This window comes from Hyperoodon ampullatus, assembly GCF_949752795.1.
Source record: "Hyperoodon ampullatus genome assembly, chromosome: 1".
NCBI lineage: Eukaryota > Metazoa > Chordata > Mammalia > Artiodactyla > Ziphiidae > Hyperoodon > Hyperoodon ampullatus.
The window spans coordinates 130,125,335-130,143,580 of record NC_136914.1 but is presented as its reverse complement, the minus strand read 5'-3'; the positions used below and the strand labels follow the sequence as shown (position 1 = coordinate 130,143,580).

Genomic DNA, 18,246 nt, shown 5'->3' with positions numbered 1-18,246 from the left:
TTGTTATGTTCATAAAGAGTGTAGGCACTACATTCAATGCCTATTGAAATAGAAAACAAATGAGTTTTGGGAATTTTATGTTGTAAAGTTTTCTTAGAAAAATGGAAGACAAAATCAAACAAATATTATGAATGGATAATCTCACCTTGCTTTCCTCTCAGACAGCTGAAATAAAAATTCAGGTTAAGCCTGATTTCTCTCAAAGGTTTCTCAAAACCCTGCTTTATCTGAGCATCCAGACATTGCCCTCATTATTCCATAGGACACATTCCAGATGAGATGTACCTCTATGACCCTGAAGGGATACAGCTTAACAAGTAACAAGGTAGCCAGTACAGAGGCACTGTGAAGGTCCTCAAGTGGCTAGAACTGCTGTTTCATCATGTGTCTTTACAGAGAAATTTAAGTCTACGTATATTGCTTATCCAACACTACTGAAAAGGGGTTTGGGATTCACTAAATGCAAGTTTTCAGAGTTTCTGAAACAACATCTACAATACTTTGGTTTTTATATACTATCTATCCACATTGTAATCATCAAAGAAATCTGAGCAAGCTTTCAGCCTAGCTTTACGTCCTTTGAATAATGATTGCTAACTTCATGCATTAAGAATTACTTGTATCGGGCCTCCCTGGTGGCGCAGTGGTTGGGAGTCCGCCTGCCGATGCAGGGGATACGGGTTCGTGCCCCGGTTCGGGAGGATCCCATATGCCGCGGAGCGGCTGGGCCCGTGAGCCGTGGCCGCTGAGCCTGTGCGTCCGGAGCCTGTGCTCCGCGACGGGAGAGGCCACAGCAGTGAGAGGCCCGCATACTGCAAAAAAAAAAAAAAGAATTACTTGTATCAGTTTGGGCTTATTATGATTATTGCTTACCTTAAATGTTACCAAAATGAAAACAGAGGGACATATAGTTTTTATTTATTTATTAATGATGCCGTTTCCTAAGAACTGAAATGCAGCAACGAGGAGTGTTAAAAACTGGTATTATGATTTAAGGACTGGCAAGTATTTCTTTCTGCACTTCCGTAATTCAAGTCTGTCTTTTGTTTTGCAGAGTGAGGTTACTGAGCCTGGATATACTGGGTTATCTCCCAGGTTCAGGTTCTCCCTGTCTTCTGGCTTCTGACTGCTCTGTGCTAAACTGGAAAAATATATGGACACTATATGGATGCGACATGGTGAGCTAAAGTGAATTGTTCCACTGTTCTTTGTAGCAGCTGCCTGGGTCGCCTCCATCTCTTTGTTTGCATTCGTTTCCTGGATACATTAATTTCAGACAGGTTTTAGCAATAAACAACCTTTATAAAGCAGAGAGACTATATCTAGGATCTCACTATTGGGAATAAAAATGGTAAGCCTTAAATAAATATATACTATTGTTATATGACAGCATTGTGCAAGGACCTTACATGGATAATGTTATTTAATCCTATCTCTATGACGTGGTTACCATCACTGGTGTTATTTTTCTGATGAGCAGCTGAGAATCCAGATATTACTTAACTTGCCCGTGTTCACGAAGGTAAGGTGTAAAGATAGGATTGTAGCCAAGTAAGCTGACCCCAGAGTCCACACTTTGACCAGTCGTTCACAGGTAACAATGAGGAAGTAGCTCAAAAGACACATACAATCTCACTAATATACCTAGTTCTTCCAAATTCCCGGTGACTCTTCCTCTCTGCTAGGTTCATGTTTAACTTCGCTGGGATTTCAGGACACTTTGATTCCACATTTTATTTCTCATCCTCCTGAAGGGTACGGTTGCTGTTCTGCAGTCCTTGTATATTTCAATACGACATGTATTTACCTAAGAATTGCTTGTCATGGTATCTAATTACGGTAGAAAAGGAGTAGGGATAGTCCAATTTCAGATTTATAAAGAGCCACTCCATGTACAATGTTTGAGAAGCTAGCACAGAACTGGGCCTAGAGTTTCTTTCATGTAATTTAATGATGCCAGGAAAGTACAGTTTTAGAAAAGAAAGTACAGTACTGCATTTGTAGAAATGGCTATTTCTTTTTCTCACATCGCCATCATTAGTGTTACTTTGCTTCCCCCAATTATTCCCACAGGTTATGGGAAGAAGGTAGGGCTCTTTACTCACCTACGTAAACTAAACTAGTAAGAAAATTGAGATGGAGAGAGAGGTTGTTTAGGGATGCATCTGAGACTAGATCCCACATTTTTTTTTTTTTTTTTGCAGTACGCGGGCCTCTCACTGTTGTGGCCTCTCCCGTTGCGGAGCACAGGCTCCGGACGCGCAGGCTCAGCGGCCATGGCTCACGGGCCCAGCCGCTCCGCGACATGTGGGATCTTCCCGGGCCGGGGCACGAACCCGTGTCCCCTGCATCGGCAGGCGGACTCTCAACCACTGTGCCACCAGGGAAGTCCTAGATCTCACATGTTAAGGAAAGTATTTTTATTATAATATTCTGCCATTTGAGTGTATACTTAAACAGGGTCTAGTTTCAGGAGAGCAGAACCAAAAAACTAAATATCATTTCAAATATTGAACATACTTCAATGTTTATTGAAGCTACAAGGAGAGTGAAAATTCATGGAGTTCCATAAAAGTTAAAGGGAGTAATGTCAGTATTGGGCTAGAGGAAAGAAGACAAATGTGAATATATAAGATTTCCCCATTCAACTTCCATGTGCCTGATACATTTACCAGAACGGACAAGATTTGGGGTAAACAAAAACTTCTCATTTTTATTAATTTGACAGAAACGAAGTAGAGCATTTTTAAAAGAGGAGGGAGTGAATTAGTATTCAGTAATGCCCCCCTACCACCTCACTCTCATTTTTCAAGTGGCTGGTTAAGGCACTCTGCTAAGTCTTAAAAATCTGACTAACTTCATCCTTCCACAGCCATTCAAGATAAATGATCTTTTCACAGGTATTTTACCAATAAATAAAAACAATGCTTAAAGAGGTTTAATATTTAGCCCTAAATCACATAACTAAGAAATTATGACACTAACTTTCAATTCCAGAGCCTGAGTTATCACCACTATGCTAAGATGGTTCAAAAATTCAAAAATCCATGGTGTCAGATCAGAGCAAACTGTTTACCTCCATCTTCCTGCTGCCTGAGAGACCTGAAGATGTGTAATCCTCCAAGTTTAACACACAGGCATTCCATTGGCTTCTCTACTAGAGAAAAATTCTTAGACCTCTTCTCATAAACATCAGTCATCAATAAATATTTACTGCTAGGTGCCATGGGAGGGGCTGGAAACACAGCAGTGAGTAAGCCCCTAGTCTCATGGAATTTGATGAGATGTTTTCCCACAAGAGTATAAAGAGCTACCATTTGTAACTTCATTCTTAAAAACTTTCTGGTATTCTCCAAAACACTTTATATACATTGTCTCTTTCACTATCGTTTAATCTTCACAAGACACCTGATGAGACTGGGCACGATTTAAAGGTAAGAACACTGAGGTGCAGAAAGTTGAAGTGATGTGCCCCCAAGTCTCACATCGGTAGTATGTATCAAGGACAAGATGAATCAAGAACACCATTACCTTTCCAGAACTCAGAAATGTCTAATTCGAGTATTTTTCTTTGTTTCCCTTCAAAGATTTCACCGAACAATTATTTGTGTATGTTCCATGAATTAAGGGGGAGAATCCAGGATGAACCTACTTATGTTCAGACATGCATGTACCCAGAACTAGAGATATTTTATGTGCAATTCCTAACTCTTTCCTGCTAACTGACCACTCACCCCTCTACTGTCAAATGTTCATCTCTCTCTTCATTGTTCTATTGAAATACTTCAACCATGTATAACTACAAATTCTTTCATGGGTATGCAGTTCAATTATTCCTGGGGAGCTCTCTATCTCCAAGTAGGTCAAACTTAATCAAGTGGGATCATATTGATTCTGAAAACAGTGATTCAGTTAGTATCTACAAGTAAGTGATCATCTCCCATCATATTTAAGAGCTTGGAATGTCGACTCTTATAAAAGGAAGTTAGAGTCATATTGGGCTTCATATCCCTTATATCATGTTGGCCATGTTCCTCTTTTTTAATTTCCTTTTTTAAACAAAGTTCTAATATCTGTGCCCATTGGTGAAAATGAACAACTTCCTAATTTAGAGACAATAAAGAAGACTCCTAGTTGAGAAACACTACTAATAATCAAATACTGGAAGAAGACTCTTGTGACCATCGATGGACAGCTAAAATCCTAACACTGAGAGTGACAGCTGCTAACACTAGAAAATTCATGAACACTACACACACCCAACACACAAACACCATTCCATGAGGCTAAGTGCATTATAATTCAACACGTTATCAGTGAGGAAGGATATTTTCCAATACAGAATCCAATTTAAAATTGGATTTTCATTTGTAAAAGTCTCTTTTTATGTACAATCCAGTTACTATTTTACTAACAAAGTGGTTTTGTTTGCCTATTTTAAAAGCTTAGCCATCATAGCTACTGACCCAGTGCAAAATGGGCATGTAATGTCATATCAGGCATCACTCCAACTCCTTATTCTTTTCTTCGTTTTCCAACACAAACTTAGCAATGAACTGTAAGCAAGAAGAACACCATGTGGGGAGCAGTCCCACCACACAAAAAGTCTCAAGAAACTTTGTCTCCAATCACTTTTGTAGGGATTTTTTTTCTTTTTCATATTTACACCTATGATACTCACTTATGCCCACAGCTGTAATGAGCTTGACTGCAAGTTCAGGAATTTCACAGTGAATGAAAAATGGTTCCAGAATGTACCGTCCAAAGGCGAGAGATATCACAGCAGTGGCTGCAGGGCTAGAAAAAAAAGTACATATTTAGGTTAACTACAGAAAAAAAAATAGCATCTTCACTAAACTTTTTCTACATTGAGGTGCTATTATTCAGCATGTGGAACATATTAAATAGGGAAGTCTGTGATTTTCAGAACTCCATATTTGATTAGGTTGTCATAGACATTCTAAATGAAATATTGTCTACAACTTTGGTGGCTACTGTTTTTTGTTGTTTTTTTTTCTTTTTTTGCGGTACGTGGGCCCCTCACTGCTGTGGCCTCTCCCATTGCGGAGCACAGACTCCAGACGCACAGGCTCAGCGACCATGGCTCACGGGCCCAGCCGCTCCGTGGCATGTGGGATCCTCCCAGACTGGGGCATGAACCCGCGTCCCCTGCATCGGCAGGTGGACTCTCAACCACTGTGCCACCAGGGAAGCCCCTGGTGGCTACTTTTTAAACTTCACATCTCCTTGGATACAAGGCTGGGTACTGTCAGTTTTGCCCCTGCCTTCCCACATTTGACTTTTTCTTAAAAATTGAGTTTATTACTTGAGATCCTGACAGAGGTGGGCCTCACAAGAAGCAATCTTCTTTCTCAGTAAGTCAACAATTAAACTCCAGCACAGTATGAATGCATTAACAGTGCAGGTCTAATGGGTTGGGGCATGGTCAGAAAAGGAACACAAAACTCACCTTAAAAAAATTAGTACTAATAAGTGTTCATGGCAAATATATGCTTATGTCCTTGATATCATATTAGTCTTGGTTTTCCATGCAGACCAAAACTTGAAGAGCCAAGTGATTATTCTTAATTCCACAGAAATATTTAGATGCAAAGTATACATTGAAAAATAAAAGTACTCTTGTAATTTTAAAAATGGAGAAAACATGCATGAAATAAGAAAATGCAATAACTTCAGGTATATAGTGAAATAGGTAACAAACCATTCTATATTAATTTTTCAACTATTTCTATGCAAAAATTACAGATGCCTTTTCAGTTTAAATATATCTGTATATGAATGCATATTTGTTAGATACACAGGCAAGTCCATGATATTATCTACTTTGTCCTGCCTGTCTTCCCTTTCAGCTTATCTTCCTTCTCTTGGTTATACAACACCCATGTCCAACTCCTAATTGTCAGAAAACCAACCACCATTATGTGTTCCAACCTTAACCTGCCAGTACTAGCATGACAGATTTCTTGATTTTTTTTTTCTTTTCCAAGAGAACCTCCTCCTCACCCCAACAAGATTATTTTTCTCGGTCACCATCATTTATAAATTTTTGATGTATAAATTAAAATCTGATCATGACATCTTAGTGCTTTCAAAACATGCTCAGGATATGCAAAAACTCTTCAATTCAAGGCTCTATCTGCTCTAAGCTTTTCCTTCCTCTTCAGTGTGCTTCTTCCCACACAAGGATATGAATACCTTTTGCATGAGGCACTGAAGTAAGTAGTGTAAGGGTTACAAAAAGTGTGAGACCTGGTCTTATATGCTTGAAATGCTTGCAGTTTTAACAGGGAAACAGAGCACGGATTCCTAAAATATTAAGTAAGGTTATATGACATTGTGTTCAATGTCAAATGAGAAGAGACTGCATTTTTTTCAGAAGAATTAAGAGAGGAAAGACATACTATAAACTAGGGTGAACAGGAAATTAACTGTGGAAATGAGAGAATTTAAGATGACCTTTGAAGAGTAATATTCAGATTATCAGAAAAGAGTGGAAGGCACATCCCGGGCAAATCCCAGAGTTTAGAAAAGGGACAAAATACCTCTTTATCAATATTTCATTATGACAAATTTTAAATAATGCAGAATTGTCTAAAATGAGAACAGATTTAACAAAGAAGTAAATACTACTCTAAGCTCTTTGATAAAAAAAGAGACTCCTAGAACTATAAAAACCAAGATTAGTGTTAAGTCAATACTTATTAGCTCTGCATTTGCCACTTAGCCCCACATGACAGGATAAAAGCTCACAGGAGCTCTCAGCTGTGTAAGTTTGATAAGTTTACAGTAAGAGCAAGTTTCTCTACTTATTTATGTTAAACTCTGCAATCAGAATGTGCTAGTCACATTTCATGGATGCCATTTGCCTTCAGGATACTTTTAAACTTCTCAGGTGACATCATAAGTTTCCCACAAAGTTGGAGGAAATTTGCTGTTCAGAGTGACTTAGCATTATCTGGTTTGATTTTAAACCAGGGCAATCAGGAAGAGGAACGTATTCTTACAAAAATAAACTCAAAAAAGCTTTTCGCAACTGTCGTTTACTGATTTGTTTAAGATGAGGACGTGAGTCATCTGTGACAAGTGAAGTTTTGTTCTTTTACAGAGTATAAAACTTGGTAACGGGCTTCCCTGGTGGTGCAGTGGTTAAGAATCCGTCTGCCAATGCAGGAGACATGGGTTCAAGCCCTGGTCCAGGAAGATCCTACATGCCGCAGAGAAACTAAGCCCATGAGCCATAACTACTGAGCCTGCGCTCTAGAGCCCACATGCCACAACTACTGAGCCCACGTGCCACAACTACTGAAGCTCGCATGCCTGGAGCTCCACAATGAGAAGCCACCGCAATGAGGAGCCCATGCACCACAATGATGAGTAGCCCTTGCCTGCCACAACTAGAGAAAGCCCGCACGCAGCAATGAAGACCCAATGCAGCCAAAAAAAAAAAAAAAAAAAAACTTGGTGACGTACTAAATTGTTAGGAAAAGAAGTTTCTTAGTCAGGAAAACTGAGTAAACTAAGATGGCTTAATGGTGTAATCTACAAGAAGAAAAACTCCAGTTCCTATAACATAACATTTAATTTTGTCTAATTATGATTTACAATCAAACAAAAGGTCTGATTTATCAAGGTAGATTTTGATGCTTCATATCCTGTTCAAGTAAGCATCTGTCCTGAAAATGTCATGGAGAATAATTGAATATTAACAAAAAGCAGATGCTTTAAAAGTTTGGCAGGGTTGGCAAACTACCGCCAGTGGCAAAATTGCATTAAACACATTAATTGAGAAAGGTATTCCATCACAGATTTTATGTCCTGAAGTAGACATGCTTACCACATAATCATATGACATGTATATCTCTAACTACTTAAAAATAATCAAGGTGATTTAAAAATGGTATAATGAAGGGCTTCCCTGGTGGTGCAGTGGTTGAGGGTCCACCTGCCGATGCAGGGGACATGGGTTCGTGCCCCGGTCCAGGAGGATCCCACATGCTGCGGAGCGGCTGGGCCCGTGAACTGTGGCCGCTGAGCCTGCGAGTCCGGAGCCTGTGCTCCACAACGGGAGAGGCCACAACAGTGAGAGGCCCGCGTACCACCAAAAAAAAAAAAAAAAAAAAAAAACCAAAAAATGGTATAATGAATGGGTTTATTTTTCCTTAATTTTTTTGTATGTAGCCTCTTACCGTATAATGAGCAGTTCTACCCAGACTCGCACAAAAGCTGGTAATGGGCCAAAGACTTCCAGAATGTATGTGTAATGACCACCAGATTTCTTTATAGTTGTTCCCAGTTCAGCATAGGACAAGGCTCCTGTGAAATATTTATAATAAAAAGGTGAAAAGTTAAAATATTACCAAGTCATCCAGCAGTAGAATGGATACAACGTTTCTGTTGTGTGAGATGTTACTACATCCTTTGATCTGAATGACATCCTTTTTCAAAATTAATAACAGTCATCAAATTCCTAAGAGCCTCCAGATTCCTCTTGTAACTTCCTCACATTTGAGATCTAGTTCATTCTATTCAAACAATGTAATTTTACTTGAAATAGTAAGGACAAACTTCTAAAACAATATCACATTATTAAGAATTTTGAATCTCAAACCTGACAACAAGAGAAAAAGAGTAGATGGATGCCAATATTACTAACCTATTTTTCAAAGGACTTCACATCAAGACAAGGAATTATCACAAATTGACCTAATTATATTGAGAATCCTTTTAAAAAATGATATTTCTGTGGTATGTCAAAATAAATAAGATTCATCTGTTCTCCAGAGAAGTATGGACTCAAGGCTTTGCAAGACTTCATTTAACTTGTAGGATATGTTTTGTTGGTCAACAAAATGAATTTTGATGCAGATATTCTGTTTTTAGGAAAGTTTTTCTTGCATGTCTTCGAAGTACACACTCTCTATGGCTGAAATAACACATACTTTTAAAAAAGAGGTGCTATGACATATTTACATACATAGGTATGTACTAACCTAGGTAAAATTAACTATAGACCAAATTTTAACATTTAGCAATAAACTTCACACAGAGTTGAGCAAGTTATATAATCTCCCCAAACCTCAGTTTCATCCTCTGTAAAATAAAGATCTTAATTCTCACATCACAAGGAGTTTGTGTGCTTAAATATAAAATGGGTGCCAAGGACAGTGCTGGGCCTGACACACAGAAAGCACCTCATGAAATACAGCTATACCTACTAATGTAAGCAATTAATTTCCAAGAAAATGAAAAATATATTTTGACATTATGTGAAAAGTTCTATCCATACTGCTAAGTACTTAAGCATAAGACATAATTTCTGCCTGGCCTGCTCTGGGGACTCAAAGTGTGCGAAATTATTACTAATCAGTAAAGCTTCAGGTAGAACTGTCCAACATGAATGTAATTTGGATATTCAGCAAAATCTTAGTGTCAGTTATTGTATTGCTGTATCACTTATTGTATTCCTGAACCTAGTACTGTATCAGAGTCACCTGGGGAGAATTTTTTATTTAAAAACAAACAGAAAACAAATGCTAAGGTTATACCCCAGACATACTCTCTAACCAAGAGAGGCCAGACTGTCCAATAGAAGCATCCAAGAAAATCTATTATTTTAAAATTCACACAGGTTAATTTTAAAGTAACTAGTCTACAGATTGATATTTGGGGATCACTGATATAGCCTGTCTACTTATAACTAATTGGAACTAGTTGCAATTCACTCTCTGTTGGAAACCAGTCACCATGTTGGTAGGCTGTACAAAGAAGCAGCCAATATAAAATGTTACTGGAAAGTGTCTTAAGTACCTCAGAATTTATCCCCCAAGAATCAATACCTAGACCTTTGTATGCTTTGCTGAAACTCCAGGATAGTTGCCCCAGGTTTAAATTGAGTTCTGGAGAAATGAAATTTTCATTTAAAGGTCTCAAGCTCCATAACCATTTTACCCAGATGAAAAAAGTTCAAAATAGGTTGTAAGAATCCATGTATTGACCCTGGCTTTAAAAAAAACTGTAAATCCAATATACAAATTCTTTACTCTTAGTCCCAGAGTTCTAGAGTTCTAAGACAAAGGATTTTTTTTCCTTATATTTTGCTTTGCTTCCTGTTAAGAAGGCACTCTTATCAAAAGTTCCTAGTAATTTAAGTGATAAATGCAATGCAAATATAGATAAGTAGGTTAGTACAGGAGCACACTCACTGCAGTTAGTAATCAAAGAATACCAACTCAAGTATAAACTTAGCTAGTCCCTTTAGCTTTTTTTTTTTCCCCCGAACTTCTTGAGATGATATACTTATGCAGAAGCATATTTTCTTAGTACAGGCCAACATCACTTTCATCACTTTAACTAGTTAATGCTCAGAGCCATCCATTTTATTATATCTGAATAACCTTTTATTGTGTATGAAAATGGAATCGCATAGTGGGAGCTGCATGCACACAGTATGCAAAATCCAGGAAACTGGTTATGATTTCTCCTATCAGACACTGATTTGTTCTGAATATACCATGTGTTGGAGAAGATTAAAAGCTGAGGAGGCACAGTCATTTAGAAAGATCAACAGTTAAGTTTCTCTTTGTTCATCTATAAACGTACATGCCACACCATATGAATACCACGAACTCTTTGTAAGCTAAAATAAACCAAAAATAATTCCTCTGTAGATCTTTCTATACAGTGTTTGTGTGAACAAGTTTTATTTAAAATACCTTCTTCCTAATAACGGAAGTTTGAATTCTCTAGATGAATGCTCAAACCAACGCTGAAAACACTGCAAGGCCTTAAGAATAAATGGATTGGTCCATGTAGGACCAAGAGTTAGTACTTGGACCTAGAGTTTGGACAAAGAGTTAGTACCTTTAAAGAACAGTATCTTTTGAAATCAGAATACACTGTTTGCCAGAGAAGAGCAAATATGTCTTAGACATTTTTTGCATAACATAAATAAAATTTAATTTTCTTGACCATTCACCAGTTTTTGTCACCTTCACAACTAACCCAGGTAGCTTTCTAGTAATGTGCCCACCTCATGGGGGGACATTTATTACCTCTTTACTATTAATTATCAAGTCAATAAAAGAGATCTAGATTTTGAAGAAAAATAAATAATCATACTTCTTCTACCAGTTCTGTTTAGACTAACTCAGCAGACAGGTGGACCAATGATCTGTGTCTCTGAAGACCAAATGAACTAGAAATGAAGAAAACAGAGCTGGGCAAACACAGCAAACTAACACCCAATTCCAATTTTACAATTTATATTGCAAAGGTTTATGGGTACTGGGGAGAGATGAAAAGTTGAAAAAAATGTGAAATATGCTCAGACCCTTGCAATATTCTCTTTTACAAAAGGAATTGAATTATATGCCATCACACTTCTTTCCACAATAAGGACTTTTGAAAGAATACTGGGAACTGACAAGTGCATGAAGTTAAAAAATTAAAAAGGAAAAGACTGCCACCCATTTGCTTTGCCAATAAAAAGTCAGTAAAACTTCTGCTGAACACTCAGTTCTGTGTCTAAACAGGCCACGCCGGGTTTCACTTCACAGGTGTTTCATTCAGTGCACCAGCTGCCAAGATGCCCCAAACACAGGTAACTGAGCACAAATGCCTGGTACAGAAAGCTTGCCTGTATTTTACTGGGTCATCAAAGCTAGCCTTGACTTTGATTGCCACAGGGAAAAATCAGAAAATAATCTACCTTAGTCAGGAAAAGCGAGCACAGCCTACAGGTCGCAATTTCAGGGAATTCAGGATTCTGCCAACAGTGGAGAGTGTGCGTGGATAGTTCGCATACCTCCCCCCAGATCAGAAAATCTGGGGGAGCCTTGGCCATTCATTCCCTCCTCAGAAATCACCCTCTGTTCTCCCAGAGAGCACGGCACCCAGCCCCACAGACACACCCCCAGAGAAGCAGCAACACTCACCAAACAGTGACAGGACCCCGCAGACCGTCCAGACAACCAGGGACAAGCCCACGCTGCCCGTGTTCTGGAGCACGCCCTTAGGAGAGATGAAGATTCCTGCTCCAATGATGGTGCCGATGATGATGGAGATCCCTCTCAACAGACTGATTTTCCTCTTCAGCACAACTTTCTCCTGCCCAGGTGGCTCCTTGCCGCCCAGGGAAGACAGCCTCGCATTGACACCGCCCTGCAGGTAAGCCCCATTGGAGATGGTGGATGCCACAGCCTTTCTGACCATGGTAGTGACCCGCAGGGAAAAAAGGAAACAGAGCAAAAGAAAAAAAAAAAAATTAAAAGAATAAAACCTCCAAACTTTCAACTTTGGTGTCTCTTGGGGTGACTGACCGATTTGATCTCTTCCTCTTTGCCTTCAGATTCTTTCTCAGCGCTAGTGTGCTCCCAGGTAAAAACTCTAAGGTGTATTTTCGCCTTCCGCAATCTAATTACTCACAGGAACACCTGTGTGTTCGTTCATGGTGTTCTGGTTTCTCCACCTCCCCGACTACCTCTGCTGCTGAGGCTGCGGCTGCCGCCCTATCATTACAGCCCAGCTCAACTTCCTCATGGGCTGGTATTTAAGCTGCTGCCTGTCTCCCCAACTTACTCCAGCTACATGATGATGCAAATTCTCCAGGTTTGCATCAGCCACATGAGAAGGCTCCAGCATTACTCAGCTCTTTTTTTTTTTTTTTTTTTTTTTTTAACCACGAGCTGCAAGTTGCTCAACTGACCAAAGCTTTCAGAGAACAAAGCACACTCTTAATAGGGATCTTAACCAATCCAGAAGTAGTAAATTCGGAACAGACCTTCCGAGAGATTTCAAGCAACTCCTAGTGAGGGACAAAAGCTCTTCACTCGAAAAGAAAATGAAAAATGAAACAGGAAATGATCACTGTGTTGAAAGGAGTTTCTTTTCTTTAACGTACAAATAAAATAGTTTATACCAACCTTTTGATCACAGAACAGAACTCAAAGCTGCATTGTTTATAACAGCAAAATTTAGATTTCATGATGCTTCCTGCTTATTTAAATTCCTTTTTATTTTTGGGTTTCCTAGCAACACGGTCAAATCTAATATTTACAAACCTAGAATGATTCTGTATAGCTGCTGTCATGCACATAACAACTGTGAAGTTTTACTTAACATTAAAAGATAAAACTTATTTCTTACTACCCATAATAACACCAGTACTTAAAATTGCCATCTGAGTGTGACTACTTCAAAAATTACAGTGACTCCAGAAAAGAGTCATTTTCTGATTCTCATAAGTGCTAGGTGATCTCCTAAACTAAGTAAAAGATATACTCTTCATTTGCATGTTGTTCCAAAAAATTACACACACACACAAATCTAATTTCAAAATTAAGCAAAATTTACAATGATGTAAAAACATGCATATAACAAAGGCTTGAGAAAGGATACACAGAATAAAATTGAGGAAAGTGTTAAGATTATGTAGGAATTTTTTCTAAAGTATAGCAACTATTGTTATATTATGATTATAAACTTAGAATGAATTAGAAATATAAGCTAAGATTAAAATGTTTAGTTTGCTAATAAGGACCTACTGTATAGCACAGGGAACTCTACTCAATACTCTGTAATGGCCTATATGGGAAAAGAATATAAAAAAAGCAGATATATGTATATGTATAATTGATTCACTTTGCTGTACACCTGAAATTAACACAACATTGTAAATCAACTATACTCCAATAAAAATTTTTTTTAAAAGTTTACTTTGAAACAGTAAGAAAGGCAAACATTTTAAAACCCTATTAACTTCCTTAACCAAGTGTCCATAAAACAAATACTGAAAGAAAAGAAATCCTAGGTATCACTTTTGGCTGTGGTCATAGGTGGTTTTGGATTCAGTGAGAAGAATTAGATGTTATCATTACCCTGAAGCTACATTTGCAAACGTGATTAAATATGCTTCTGAACAGCTAAGCAAAGACAACAGACAGAAAACTTGTGTGTGCAAGGTGGAGGTGGGGATGGAGAGGGGGTCAGGATGACACAAGAAAGAAACAGCTACTAGAAAGTAGCATGGAGAAGGTCAGACTGTTTTCTGTTATGTTGGCACCTGAGGAATGATACCACATCAGTACTGTATCATCCAGATAACTGAGGCTATGTCATTTCTTATTTCTATTATGTAGCTAAACCCTACGTAATTTGCGTTGAGTATACCAAGTTAGGGTTTTTATCAAGCCAAAATAAATACTTTTCCCAGCTTCATGTCTTTCAAAAAATAAAGATGGGTAGTTTTCCTCATTCAACCTCGTTGAAATGCCACAAAAAAAAAGAAAAGAAAAGAAAAGAAAAAGCTATAGAAAAAAAAAAAGCTAAAGGAAGATTCTATTTCTCTTTCTCCTCCTACGTGTCCTTCAATCACACAATTCTCTTGAGTAATGCACATAATGAAGAGAGGAGACGCCTTTGCTTCCCCAAAAGGGGAACAGACTAGCCCTGAAGAAATATGAGTTAAAAGTAGAATGCAAACTAACACAGAGCCACAGTTCAATTTTAAATTTTGTGCTAAATGATTAAACTCATAAATTGAGAGTAAGAATGCATTCAGACAGAAGTTAGATACATTCTAAAGGAGGAAAAATATTCTTTTAATATCAAATGACATTCTCCTCCTTTGGAGTATTTTTAAAAATTATTTACGAAGAAAAGTTACTGAAGTTAGAACAATGGCCAAAAGGATTGTACTATCTATATAAAACAGAGTCAAATTCAAAACTTCTGCAAAGCTGCAGAACAGTTACCGAAGACACCAGTATACCTCATCCAGTCACCCAGAAATTTACAGAAAATGTAGTTTATAAAGAAAATATTGAGTTACCTTCTGGGTTACCTTATAAATCAACAGTCCTAAACTTATAAATAAAAAAATTGTATGGTCTTCAAATATGTGTGTACCATAAAAATTAGTTCCAAGCAAATGCATTTATATCCTCCGTCCTGCTTTAGGCCTTATTTTAAGCATTCCTGTCAAATTGGGAAACTATTTGAGTGCTATTTACAAATATTAATTTAGTGCACAAGAAATAGCCCCCACTCCCTAAAAGCATTTCATGGAAGAAACAGATGTGATATATCATGGTAGCTTCCCTTTTCTGGTAAGAATTTCTGTCCCATGATTATAACTATGGGCATATAATGAATGACCTGGCCAGATATAATCATCTCCCCAGCTGAAGGGTATAGGAATGTGGCCTGAGCTGGGATATTTCTAAACACAATTAGATTATTTTTTTTTCATCTGTCAGAAGTTGTAAAGATGTGACCCTAGAACAACTGGAGGCCATGTCCCCTGCCATATTGAGAAAATCCTTGCAAAATAAAAGAATAAGCAGAGAAGAGAGATACTTAGAAAGTCCCAACATCATCAAGCCCTGTTTTCATTCCTAAGAAACCCAGATTGGCTCTGGATCCTGAAGGTCTTCCTTCAATTCTATAAGCTACTTAGTTTCCTGGTTAAGTATGCTATCTCATGCTACACACAAGAAAACAATTGCATTTGGGCGGTAGAGTTAAATGTAAATGGCATATCATTAAAACCTCTAAACTAGGTTAATATGGCATATTGATAGCCACATATGATAGCCCTTAGACACATATGGTTATCAGCACTTGAAATGTGCCTAGTCCAAATGGGGATGTGCTGTAAGTGTAAAATATCCACTAGAATTTGAAATCTTATTTTTTTAAAGAATAAAAAATATCACCTTAATAATTTTGTTATCCTTATTAATTTCTCCAGCTTCATTATATTTTTAATGTGACTACTTAAAAGTTTAAATTATATGTGTGGTCCAAATTTGTGGTTCACATTGTTTCTAATGAACAGTGCTGATCTACAAGAAAACATAGACTGTATTTCCCAACTTGGTATATGTGGGGATTTCTTAAAAGGGACACACGAAGTACTAACCATAAAAGAAAGGTACATTGGAATATATTAAGAATTTCAGTTCATCGAAATACACGATCAAGAGATTCATGATACAAAATACATGATCAAAATACATAATCAAAAGTGAACAATTGGGCTTCCCTGGTGGCGCAGTGGTTGGGAGTCTGCCTGCCAATGCAGGGGACACGGGTTTGTGCTCCAGTCCGGGAAGATCCCACATGCCACGGAGTGGCTGGGCCCGTGAGCCATGGCCACTGAGCCTGCGCGTCCGGAGCCTGTGCTCCGCAGCAGGAGAGGCCACAACAGTGAGAGGCCCGCGTACCGCAAAGGAAAAATAAATAAATAAATAAAAGTAAACCATAAGGTGGAAGAAGGTATTAGTACCTGGCAAAGATCCCATATCCAGAATAAACAATACATTTCTACAAATCAATAGGAAAAAGACAGATAACCCAGTAGAAAATGGGCAAGAAATTTGAACGTACACTTGATAAATACATTTGATGTGAAAATCTACAGTAAATGGACATCTTTTTGGAAAACAAATAGATACTGAAATGGCCCTGAAAAACAGAAAAATTAAACAAATAGAAAAAATTGAATAACAATTTAAGGTGGTAATCAAGGATATCCTTGGCTCAAAAAAAGAAAACAAAACTAAGCTTCATTTGATTTACAGATAAGACCTACCAAATTTTTATGAACTAAATAATCTTTCTGAGAAAAGTTATTTAAGAGAATGGAAAAAGAAGAAACATCATCCAACTCATTTTTGTGAGTCTAGTGTAGGAGTTGGCAAACTTTTCTGTATAAGGCCACACATAGTCTCTGTCCAGTGTACTTTGTGTGTGTGTGTGTATGTGTGGTGTGTGTGTGTGTGTGTGACTGTGTGTATGTGTATGCATTTGTGTTTTACAACACTTTAAAAATGTAAAAATTATTCCTAGCTCTTGTGTAGTTTGCCAACCCTTGGTCTAGTAATACCTTGACTGCAAATAGGATAAGGTCATGCAAAGTCACTGCACTAGCTATGACAGATGACTTTGTAAATAATTTTTTATTAAAGCATAGACATGCCCACTTATTTGTATATTGTGTTTGGCTACTTTCACACTACAACGGCAGACATGAGTAATTGCAACAGAGACTGAATGGACCACAAACTGGAAAATGCTTACCATCAGCTCTTTACAGAAAGTGTGCTGACCCTGGCCTAAGGGAGCACACAGGAACTGCCAACCCATTTTTTTTTTTTAATTTTGTCTCTTGCTAGTAACTGTTTTTGAACATTCAGAGCTTGCTAGTCCTACAAGATAGACATGCTGCAGCCTTAGGGCATTTGCAATTGCTATTCCCTCTGCCTGAAATTTGATTCCCTTAATATCTACATGTTTCATTCTCACCTGCTGTACTAACTTCCATCACAAATAATCATTCTTTTTCAGTTAGTTTTATTAATTTTCTCTGTACCTTGTTAGATTGTGAGCGCCCTCATCTTGGACTGAAGTTTTATTTCTGCATCTTGAAATGCCTACCCTGTAATGTGTTACAGACTAGTAAGTACTGGATATGTATTTGATAATTATTAACTCCCAGAAACATAAACAATATTATTCTATAGCTCTACTGGGGGAAAAAAGGGGTGGATTAAGGGGAGAGAGGAATAGCCAAAGAGCCAAATCATCATCTTTCATAGCAGAAAGTTGATATATAACATACAAAACAATAACTGTAACCTAACAGGACACACATATTATTTAGAGATATGGACACAAAGAATAGGAGAAAAATCAGGTTCTGGGGGAATGTGTTGTGTCTGGGGAGCACCAAGAAGGGTAGGGGAAGGATGGAAAGGGATATTAAAACAGGAACACCGATCGTGTTATAAGCCTTAGAGAATAACTTGAATTTTCAAACTGTCTTCTTATCTTTGATAAAAATAAAACCAAAAAATAAAATAAAATTTAACAAAATATAGCTAGATTTGGATAAAATAACATAAAAAAGGGAAGTGGTTAAAGTAAGATTACTAAGGCCTTTTTATTTGAGCATAGGAAGGTAGAGGTATTAATCAATTAGATTATATAAAGTAGTGTATTCATGTGAATAATTTAAGAGTAATTATAAAAAGGGAAGAAAGGAAGGAAGGAATAAATGAGGGAAGGGAAAAAAAGAGAAAAGAAAAAAAAGAAGTGATTCATGACTCCCAAATCCAAAAAAAGGAAAAAGAAAATAGAAAAACCTCAGTTATTCCAGATTGCAATCAGGAAAGAGGGAAAAAAGGGCCAAGTAAGGGCAACCTAAACAAAACACACAAAATTAGA

The 18,246-nt window shown here is 37.7% G+C and overlaps 1 protein-coding gene across 1 annotated transcript in view; it reads right to left on the bottom strand.

The window, feature by feature from the left end:
* Positions 1 to 12,903, bottom strand: part of SLC7A11 (solute carrier family 7 member 11) — a gene marked incomplete at its 3' end in the record, with an annotated part of 85,425 nt that extends 72,522 nt beyond the window's left edge. The window contains exons 1-3 of the mRNA XM_079712964.1: positions 11,955 to 12,903; positions 8,208 to 8,334; positions 4,682 to 4,797 (exon numbers count right to left, since the gene is read on the bottom strand). Of these exons, the coding sequence (XP_079569090.1) occupies positions 4,682 to 4,797; positions 8,208 to 8,334; positions 11,955 to 12,231 (520 nt within the window). The 5' untranslated portion in view covers positions 12,232 to 12,903. The remainder of the gene's footprint in view (positions 1 to 4,681; positions 4,798 to 8,207; positions 8,335 to 11,954) is intronic.
* Positions 12,904 to 18,246: the final 5,343 nt, after the last annotated feature.